An 11,192-nucleotide genomic window follows, 5' to 3' on the forward strand; every position below is an offset into this window, starting at 1 on the left:
GTCAAATAAAACACTTTATTACAGGACTCATTCTGGGCTTGGATACATTACGTCTGCATATATACCCTGTATGCGTATTTACAACCCAATAGCATGACAACATATATGGGCTTAAAAATATATTCAGAATGTATAAACGTGTAAAACACGTACAGTATGTCCTTATACAAAGTAATGTGAGATCGTGGGGAACAAACAAATTTAGAGCCGATTGAGGAGAAGTCCCGGAACTAATTCATCTTCCTGGAAATTCAGCCCATAGAGCTGACTGAAAAGAGGTAAGACAATGGAGCTACTAAACACAGTCTCCCTATGAATCATTAACACTGGGCTGCCTCTCAACTCTCTCTTTCGTTCAGTCAGTCTCTAACACACTCTCACGCAAAACCCCTCTATCCTCTCTCAATTAAAATTCAAGGAGCTTTATCGGCATGGGAACATATTTTTACATTGCCAAAGCAAGTGAAATGGATAAACAAAAGTGAAATAAACAAAAAGTGAAGTGTCTACCCTCTCTGTTACTCCTACATATTACATAACACCACACAAAGAGCCTTTCAGTGTAGGCCAAAGGTCATTGGACCAGCTCTGACAAAAAAAAGTACAGTAGTAACAGACCAGTTATTTCCCCTGCTAATGAGGGGGAACAGCCAGTCACCATGAGATGGCAGGGTATGATCACCACTTTATGCTGCTCACCCTGCACTATCAGCTCCAATGTAAATAACATGAAGAAGTCTACCTCTGATAAGCTTCCCAGTAAAGCATTAAAACAATCAAGCAACCCAGAAAAGTGCTAAAAATAGCCCATATTAACATATGTAGCCTAAGAAACAAGGTCCATGAAGTCAATAACTTGCTTGTAACAGATAACATTCATATTCTGACTATCTCTGAAAGGCACTTAGATAATACTTTTGATGATAGTGGTAGCAATACATGGTTATAACATTTACAGAAAGGATAGAAATGCCAACGGAGGCAGTGTTGCGGTCTATATTCAGAACCACATTCCTGTAAAGCTTAGAGACAATCTAATATTAAATACTGTTGGAATAATATGGCTACAGGTTCATCTGCCTCACCTAAAGCGAATTCTTGTGGGAAGCTGCTATAGACCACCAAGTGCTAACAGTCAGTATCTGGATAATATGTATGAAATGCTTGATAATGTATGTGATATCAATAGAGAAGTATATTTTCTGGGTGATTTAAATATTAACTGGCAATCATCAAGCTGTCCACTCAGGAAAAACGTCAAACTATAACCAGTGCCTGCAACCTGGATCAGGTTATCAGTCAACCTACCACGGTAGTTACAAACAGCACAGGAATTAAATCATCAACATGTATTGATCACATTTTTACTAATGCTGCAGATATTTGCTTTAAAGCAGTATCCAAATCCATAGTGATCACAACATAATAGCCATATCTAGGAAAACCAAAGTTCCAAAGGCTGGGCCTAATATAGTGTATAAGAGGTCATACAAGAAGTTTTGTAGTGATTCATATGTTGATGATGTAAATAATATTTGCTGGTCTGTGGTGTGTAATGAGGAGCAACCAGACGCTGCACTTGACGCATTTACTTAGTAACTACTTATTCCAGTTACTAATAAGCACGCACCCATTAAGAAAATAACTGTAAAAACTGTTAAATCCCCTTGGATTGATGAGGAATTTAATAATTGTATGGTTGAGAGGGATGAGGCAAAAGGTATAGCAATTAAGTCTGGCAGCCCAACTGACTGGCAAACGTACTGCAAATTAAGAAATCATGTGACTAAACTAAATAAAAAGAAACTACACTATGAAACAAAGAAATTATATAAAGAATGATAGTAAAAAGCTTTGGGGCACCTTAAATGACATTTTGGGGAAAAAAGCCAACTCGGCTCCTTCATTTATTGAATCAGATGGCTCATTCATCACAAAGCCCACTGATATTGCGAACTACTTTTAATAACTTTTTCATTGGCAAGATAAGCAAACTTAGGGATGACATGACAGCAACAAACGCTGACACTACACATCCAAGTATATAGGACCAAATTATGAAAGACAAGAATTACACTTTTGAATTCCGTAAAGTCAGTGTGGAAGAGGGGAAATAATTATTGTTGTCTATCAACAATGACAAGCCACTGGGGTCTGACAATCTGGATGGAAAATTACTGAGGATAATAGCAGACGATATTGCCAATCCTATTTGCCACGTCTTCAATTTAAGCCTACTAGAGCGTGTGTGCCCTCAGGCCTGGAGGGAAGCTAAAGTCATTCCGCTACCCAAGAATAGTAAAGCCCCCTTCACTGGCTCAAATAGCCGACCAATCAGCCTGTTACCAACCCTTAGTAAACTTCTGGAAAAAAATGTGTTTGATCAGATACAATGCTATTTTACAGTAAACAAATTGACAACAGAATTTCAGCATGCTTATAGGGAAGGATACTCAACAATCACAGCACTTACACAAATGACTGATGATTGGCTGAGAGAAATCGATGATAAAATTATTGTGGGGGCTGTCTTGTTAGACTTCAATGCAGCTTTTGACATTATTGATCATAGTCTGCTGCTTGAAAAACATATGTGTTACGGCTTTACACCCCCTGCTATAATGTGGATAAAGAGTTACTTGTCTAACAGAACACAGAAGGTGTTCTTTAATGGAAGCCTATCAAATATAATCCAGTTAGAATCAGGAATTCCCCAGGGTAGCTGTTTAGGCCCCTTGCTTTTTTCTATTTTTACTAACGACATGCCACTGACTTTGAGTAAAGCCAGAGTTTCTATGTATGCGGATGACTCAACACTATACACGTCAGCTACTACAATGATGACTGAAATGACTGCAACACACAACAAAGAGCTGCAGTTAGTTTCAGAGTGGGTGGCAAGGAATAAGTTATACGTTTATTTTATTTATTTCCAAAACTAAAAGCATTGCATTTGGAACATAACACTCACTAAACTCTAAACCTCAACTAAATCTTGTAATAAATAATATGTAAATCGAGCAAGTTGAGATGACTAAACTGCTTGGAGTAACACTAGATTGTAAACTGTCATGGTCAAAACATATTGATGCTGTAGTAGCTAAGGTGGGGAGAAGTCTGTCTATAATAAAGCGATGCTCTGCCTTCTTAACAACACTATCAACAAGGCAGGTTCTACAGGCCCTAGTTTTGTCACACCTTGACTACTGTTCAGTCGTGTGGTCAGGTGCCACAAAAAAGGACTTAGGAAAATTGCAATTGGCTCAGAACAGGGCAGCACGGCTGGCCCTTGGATGTACACAGAGAGCTAAAATTAATAATATGCATGTCAATCTCTCCTGGCTGAAAGTAGAGGAGAGATTGACTTCATCACTACTTTTATTTATGAGAGGTATTGACATGTTGAATGCCCCGAGCTGTCTGTTTGAACTACTGGTGCAAAGCTCAGAAACCCATGCATACCCCACAAGACATGCAACAAGAGGTCTCTTCACAGTCCCCAAGTCCAGAACAGACTATGGGAGGCACACAGTACTACATAGAGCCATGACTACATGGAACTCTATTCCACATCAAGTAACTGTAAAGCAGTAAAATTAGATTTAAAAAAAAAAACACCTTATGGAACAGTGGTGACTGTGAAGCAACACAAACATTGGCACAGACACATGCATACACACACATACGATAACATACGCACTATACATACACATGGATTTAGTACTGTAGATATGTGGTAGTGGTGGAGTAGGGGCCTGAGGGCACACAGTGTGTTGTGAAATCTGTGAATGTATTGTAATGTTTTAAAATGGTATAAACTGCCTTAATTTTTCTGGACCCCAGGAAAAGCAGCAGCTAATGGGGATCCATAATAAATACACATACAAATACTACAAACTGTGCCATAAAAGCCCTGACCTGAAGGCCAGGTAGTACAGCATGTCTGCATGCAGGGATGCTACATACACCTATGTTTATAGCCCAAAAGTTTGAAAAAAATGTTTCTTCTTCCAAAGCTTACAACCAAAGGAAAAGCTGTGGTCCTATGAAATTGTGATAATATGAAATTAGGCTTTAAAAACAATCAAGAATCCCTGGTAGTGGTAGTAATATAATTATAATCTTTAAATGATGTTTGTGTAACATTAAGCGACCTACCGTTTTGCCGTCGTTGCCAAACAGCATCAGGCCTGCCTTAGTGACCAGACCGGGTTGACTGGCACCAGGGATCTCCAGGGGCTGACCAATAGCAGTGGCACCACTGTCTAGTAGAGAGGAACCGTAGAACGTCACCTTCTAGAGGAGAGACAGGAGAGACCACAGTGGAATCAGCCTTTGGGTGGAGCTCAATAGTCTAGACTGGCCTCCTTTCCTTTTCTCCTATACCTCATCTGCACCGATGTGACTGAACAGGTGAGAACACGGCTATATGATTCACCTTTTATTAGCCAGTTAGAAACAGGAAGGGTGGACACAGGGATTTGAACACCGGTCTCCGGTGGGGAGCAGTTACAGTTAGACCACTGGCTCTGCATGTACTTTACTGTCTTTATTGTCCCCTTGGGGAAAATATGTTGCCGTATCACGTACTTGTTTCAAAATGCTGTTTAAGAAAAGGACAATACACATTCGTGACATGTATACACAGTAGACACAGTAAGAATCCCAGCCTGCTGATCTCAGTGAAGGGATAGTGGTCTCAGTGAAGGGATAGTGGTCTCAGTGAAGGGATAGTGGTCTCAGTGAAGGGATAGTGGTCTCAGTGACTGGATAGTGGTCTCAGTGAAGGGATAGTGGTCTCAGTGAAGGGATAGTGGTCTCAGTGAAGGGATAGTGGTCTCAGTGAAGGGATAGTGGTCTCAGTGAAGGGATAGTGGTCTCAGTGACTGGATAGTGGTCTCAGTGAAGGGATAGTGGTCTCAGTGAAGGGATAGTGGTCTCAGTGACTGGATAGTGGTCTCAGTGACTGGATAGTGGTCTCAGTGAAGGGATAGTGGTCTCAGTGAAGGGATAGTGGTCTCAGTGACTCGATAGTGGTCTCAGTGAAGGGATAGTGGTCTCAGTGTCGGGATAGTGGTCTCAGTGAAGGGATAGTGGTCTCAGTGACTGGATAGTGGTCTCAGTGACTGGATAGTGGTCTCAGTGAAGGGATAGTGGTCTCAGTGAAGGGATAGTGGTCTCAGTGAAGGGATAGTGGTCTCAGTGAAGGGATAGTGGTCTCAGTGAAGGGACAGTGGTCTCAGTGAATGGATAGGGGCATTAGCTTGAGCTATTTAGGAAAGGAAAGGGGGCAACCTAGTCAGTTGTACAACTGAATGCATTCAACTGAAATGTGTCTTCCACATTTAACCCAACCCCTCTGAATCAGAGAGGTGCGGAGGGCTGCCTTAATCAACATCCACATCATCGGCGCCTGAGGAACAGTGGGTTAACTGCCTTGCTCAGGGGCAGAATGACAGATTTTTACCTTGTCAGCTCGGAGATTCGATCAAGCAACTTTTCGGTTACTGGCCCAACGCTCCTACCCGCCAGGCTACCTGTCGCCCCCAAAGGGATATCACATTTGGTAAAAATGATTGTTTAGTGCTGTTTTTTCTGCAGGGGGGTGCCCTATACTTGCACCCAGAGGGGAATAGTTCAAAGTCCAGGTACAGGGGGTAGCTTGGGTCTAAAATTATTTTGTGAGCCTTGCTGAGGGCCCTGACCTTGAAGATCTCATCAAGCCTGTCTGTTTGACTCCAAGTACCTTGCTTGCTGTGGTGATAATCCTTCTCAGCATGTTCTTTTGGCTGGCTGGCTGACAGTGTCATTACCGAACCAACAAACAATACAATCAGTAAATAACTATATTCTTACCTGTCCATCAACCTCTGCCCAGGCTCCAGGCACTTTGTCATTTCCTCTGATCCAGTTGTGTAGGGCCTGTGCAGACTGGTTCCAGTCAATCTACAGAAAAACACAAATCATAATAACTAATTACCTCAAATCAACATAGACATGCATATCTGAATCAAACAATAGGAAATATGTGGTCCTATGTAATATGTAATCTCAATATGTAATATGTGGTCCTATGTAATATGTAATCTCAGTATGTAATATGTGGTCCTATGTAATAGGTCATCTCAAACATAGTGTTACAGTAGTGCTTGAGCGGTCCACTGATCTTGTGGTTAGAAGCAAGATGGCAGGAGCAGTGTTTGTAGAGAATTTAGTTAGGGTCTTGGCCTACCTTGGCATTGTCTTTCTTCTGAATCCCCTCATAGGTGGCTCCCTCCTCTGGCTGGACGATCTTTGGGGCATTCCCTGCTGCGATCAGCCTCACTGCATCCACCTGTGAACCAGGTAAACTTGACAAACATGCTCAAAGATTCCCAACAGTACGGAATGGGTCTCACCCTCCATGTGTTGTTGTACTATGCTGCACTTTCTTTTTGCATACATGAAACTCTGTTTCAAACAATATTTGTTGATTTGGCTGGCCCTATGTGACAGACGGAGAAAACTCTGCATTCCTCGGAGTACTGAAGTGTGGCCTTGTTGTATCTCTTTGACTTACTGTGCCTTTCACTCCCTCAGGGAAGAGGAACCTCTTGTAGATGGTGTTGACAGTGTCATCAGGCTCCACATCACACTCCCTCTGCAGCAGGATTGGTCCAGTGTCCAGTCCGTCATCCGCCCAGAATACTGTGAACCCACCTTTCTTGTCCCCGTGGATCAAGGTCCTGTTGTCAAACCCATGGAGAGGGTAAAGTAAGGCTAACACACTCAAGCTACTTGACGTTTTTTAGTTTACCCATGCAAGCCTCTCACCTCTTTTGTCCAATCAGCAGCTTTATGTTTTAACCATGTGTAAATCAACCAACCAAACAATCAGTCAACCAACAAACTAAGCCATCAATAATCAATCAGATAAACAAACAAATTACACAACATTTTGCCTACTGTGGAGACAAGATCAATAAATCAACTAACCAAAACACCAACCAACCCACTAGTGTCCCAAAAACACCAACCAACCAACCCACTGTCCCACCAACCAACCAACCAACCAACCAACCAACCAACCAACCAACCAACCAACCAATCATCTGTTTGTCCATCCACCCAACCAACATCCATCCGTTTGTCCAAGCAGCCACCGACTCACCAGTTGATGGCGGAGGCCCCCCTGTGTCGGGGCAGCAGGGAGGGGTGATAGATGATGGAACCGTGGGCCGGGTGGTCGATGACCTCCATGGGGATGAATTGGGAGCAGAAGGGCATGACGTTGAGCTCGGCCCCCGTGGCCTTGTAGACCTGCACCACCTCCGGGATGCCTTTCCCCTTCAGGCGCCAGCGTGGGAACTTGAAGACGTTCACGCCATCCTTCTCAGCCTCCGCGCCTGTAGGTGTAGAGTGTGAGTGTGTAGTCCTGTGAGTGTGGATAGAGATTATAAATACAAGGGCCAACTCAAAAAGTCTCTGTAGCCATTTTGTTAGCTATTTAAGTATTATGGCTTGGGGGATAGAAGCTGTTCAGGAGCCTGTTGGTGTCAGACTTGATGCACCGGTAACACTTGCCGTGCGGAAGCAGAGAGAACACTCCTTGGCTTGGGTGGTTGGAGTCTTTACTGATTTCACACCGCCTGATATCGAGGTCCTGGATGGCAGGGATGTGATGTACCTCCAGTGATGTACTGGGCTGTTTGGGGCAATTTCATGGAAACGGAATTACGCCAAGACATATATTTTTCACTTTAAAATGTATACCAAACAAAAAAAACAATGATTTCAACATTTACTAAACAATACAACTCTATGCACAAGTACTAGTTTTAACAACTTCCACAGAACATTTTACAAAAACACATTTACAGGAAGAACTGTGCAGATGCAAAGTTTGGTAACAGAAGATTTTAATGATCTTTTTTTTTTATACTGTGCAAATTGTTCAAAGTAGTCATTTTGCATAGAGTTGTATGGTTTGTTAAACTTTGAAATCAATGTTGTTGTCTTTTTTGTTTAAAGTGAAAAATCAGTCGCAGTGTAATTCCGTTACCATGGAATTACCCTTTGTCCTTGGCCCTTTGTAAGTTCTTTGTAAGCAGCTGTCGTCCTTACTGCCGTTACACACAGTATGTACTTCCAAAAAAGATCAAAATAACAATTATCTATTATTTTTAACCAAGTGTGCATGCGCACCTCCAATAAAATCACTCATTACTGCCATGCACAGGTCGGCTTATCCAGCAGCATTACAGTATCCCAAAATTTTATTTAGAATTTTTTTTGGAAGTACATACCATGCGTAATGGCAGTAATGACTATAGTTGCTCTGAGAAACTTGATATTTTGACATTAACGTTTGCAGAGCTGCTTAATAGGACTTTGAATTGATGGATCCTAGGTGTCAGAGGAAATCCCATCATATTCATCATCTCCTCAAGCCCAGGTTCTGGTTCAGGTTGATTAGGTAAAAGTAAGTATGCCACTGAATAGAGTTCACAAAGTCAGTCATGTCAGATCAGGCTACATCAAGGGACACATATTTAATGTATTCAAACAGGGCCCTTGGCTCCTTTTCGGTAGGGGGAATTTCACAGGCTGGCTGTAGGCATCAACATTTTCAATAGAGCCAAATGTAAATGGTAATTACCATGGGCAGACTGTATGTTGATACTTGTTTATTTTGATTAAGAAAATGCATTGAGGACAGAGGACATGGGGGAAAGGATTGGTGTGATCCCACTGGGCACAATGTCTCTTCCACATTGGTTCAATGTAATTTAATTAAAATTTTGTGGAAACAACGTTGATTCAACCAGTGTGTGCCTAGTGGAATGTATCTAATGTCTACTTTGGTCTGGGGTGAACAACAGGCACAACTTCTATCAGTGTTAGGTTGATATGATCAAGGCCCCTGTTTCCTTTCAACATGTTAAGAAGAACCCATTGATTTTCTTATAGTTTGGGACAGGACTGTTCTTGTTTGGGACAGGACTGTTCTTTGACTGATAATGTGTTCACTTGACATTAAAAAGATTATATTATGTTTGCCCTCACAATATGTGTTCTCTGTGTAGTCTTTGGTTTACTTTATGTACTCTGGTGTGAGGACAAAACCTGATAGAAAAGGGTAGAAAATTCAATATGCATACTGTTTATCCAGGCTTTGAGCGGGTTCTTGATATCCAAGTAAAATGTCCTTCAGGAAAAAGTAAGACTCCCACCACTATGAGAATATCTCTCTTTTGTGTTTCATATGCAAATTAATTTTGTATTATAGCAGTGTAGAGACAGAGGGTCTTGTTATTGCTGAGGAAAAAAGGTGCTGTCATGCCTGCTCACCTAGAGGGTCGGCTTTGCCATCCTTGTCGGGTATAGTGAACACTCCAACGATGGTGTGGCCCTCCTTCCTCAACTCCTTGTACACCTCCAGGCCAAAAACACTCTGACCAATCACAGCTATCCTCATCATGAGCAATCACAAACTACTGGCACAAAAAGGCAACACCACAGAAAAACAGCAAAAGAGCATTTTACTTTCAAGCACTTCTCGAGATTTATAACAGAAGCATTTGAATATGATCAATTTCAAAATAACCAAATTATATTTATGTTATCCAGAAGTTTTCCATTTTCATTTGTGTAAAATCAGGCAAATAGATCATCAAATATCAGATCCATTTGTTAGTAAGGTCATGAAAAGTGGTTGACAGTGGGCGCGTTTGAATGGTAAGGCTCAAGCAACCGACTGTAGACGAATGTAGAGGATTCAATTCGTTGGCGGTTCAACTGCGACAGCCGAAAGTCAGACACTGATGTGGTTTTCCAACAGCAAGGCTCAGATCAATATGGCAGTGTTGCCATTATTTATACAAGCTGTTCTTTATAATGTCTCCAACCCCCATATCACACTCACAAACTGAACATATATGTGTGTACATTGTACAATCAATTGGTGAGAGAAAGACTCATATCACATTCATTTATTTGTAAATCTACTGCATCTGGATACACAAATTGTGACAAAGTTGGTTCTTGTTTCAGTCATGTCTTTTATCATGTTTATCCAATGCAGGCTATGGTTGCAGGATGAAGTTGGTGAATAGCAACTGCAGAAACTTGCAGTGGACTGCAATCAAAACTTCATGACTAACACACGATTTTTGTAAAGTTCATACAGTCCACATGTAGATGCAAATCAGATTAGTTTTTCTTCCCAATAATGCAACACACTTTGAAAGGCAGTGTCCGACGATGGTCACCGGCTAGGAAAAAGTGACCCGCTGGAACATGACTTTCACTCAAAATTTTTATTTTTTTCTCCATATTTTATAACTGGGGTCGCACTTATTTCAACCAATCACGTTGCAGAGCAGATCTCTGCCTATGGAGGATTGACCAATAGAATCGACATAGCTCTACAGTACACTAGACTTCTACGTGCAAAAAGCCTAAATATATCTTCCCTACAATGAAAAAATGTGCAGAAACAAATCTTTGAATTTATTTTTAAATGATGCACAGTGAAGTTTCACTTTTGCAATAAACTCTCCGATAGCAAACACAAATGAAAGTTGCTACACCACAAAGTGAGAACTTTTCTGACAGCGTCATATGAGTTTATTACAGTGTGAGCAAGCTACCTTGCAGGTTGGCAACGTTGCAAACCTTTATAAAGTAATGTATAAACACAACGATGTCAAGTACGTAAAGCTAGGCGCGCGAGCCAGAACCAAACGTCAAATTCTAGAACATTGTGCACTGTGCAATCTCGAGATAGCGAATCTCAACACATAGAAATATGCAGTTGAATATTAAAAACGATCATTAACCTTACTTTAATGCTGGCCAAAGTCTCCCCTACTGGCGTGCAGAGAGGGATCGTGTGGACACCGTTACTCTTTATTTCGGGCCGAGAATGTCAGATGGCTGGTTGCTGCATGTGAGCGACTGTAACAGCCATTAGGAATTACACAACAGTTGAAATCGTGTGATATGATAGGGCGGTCTAGCCGCAAGGGGAGGTCGTAAACTTAATCAGTGTATGGTATTTTTTTTCAGTAGAACTTAATATGGAACCATACTTTTCCCAGACCAGTTGAGAAGTGTTTGTGGTATAGTTCATGGCAGTAGTTTATGACAGTCTCTAAAATGTGATAATTTCCTCATTGGTTCATATCTATACCATAAAACAGGTTGTTATA

The 11,192-nt window shown here is 41.4% G+C and overlaps 1 protein-coding gene across 3 annotated transcripts in view; it reads right to left on the reverse strand.

Moving 5' to 3' along the window:
• Nucleotides 1-10,974, reverse strand: part of LOC106583638 (cytosolic 10-formyltetrahydrofolate dehydrogenase) — a 35,783-nt gene extending 24,809 nt beyond the window's left edge. Inside the window, exons 1-7 of one of the 3 annotated variants that reach the window (XM_045705652.2) lie at nucleotides 10,826-10,974; nucleotides 9,331-9,473; nucleotides 7,151-7,385; nucleotides 6,560-6,725; nucleotides 6,233-6,334; nucleotides 5,857-5,946; nucleotides 4,159-4,296 (exon numbers count right to left, since the gene is read on the reverse strand). In XM_045705652.2, the coding sequence (XP_045561608.1) occupies nucleotides 4,159-4,296; nucleotides 5,857-5,946; nucleotides 6,233-6,334; nucleotides 6,560-6,725; nucleotides 7,151-7,385; nucleotides 9,331-9,460 (861 nt within the window). In that variant the 5' untranslated portion in view covers nucleotides 9,461-9,473; nucleotides 10,826-10,974. Of the gene's footprint in view, nucleotides 1-4,158; nucleotides 4,297-5,856; nucleotides 5,947-6,232; nucleotides 6,335-6,559; nucleotides 6,726-7,150; nucleotides 7,386-9,330; nucleotides 9,477-10,820 lie in introns of all 3 variants that reach the window. The other 2 variants (XM_014168046.3, XM_014168047.3) reach the window with 2 other exon arrangements.
• Nucleotides 10,975-11,192: the final 218 nt, after the last annotated feature.

Source organism: Salmo salar, chromosome 22 (genome assembly GCF_965601325.2).
Source record: "Salmo salar chromosome 22, fSalSal1, whole genome shotgun sequence".
Lineage (NCBI taxonomy): Eukaryota > Metazoa > Chordata > Actinopteri > Salmoniformes > Salmonidae > Salmo > Salmo salar.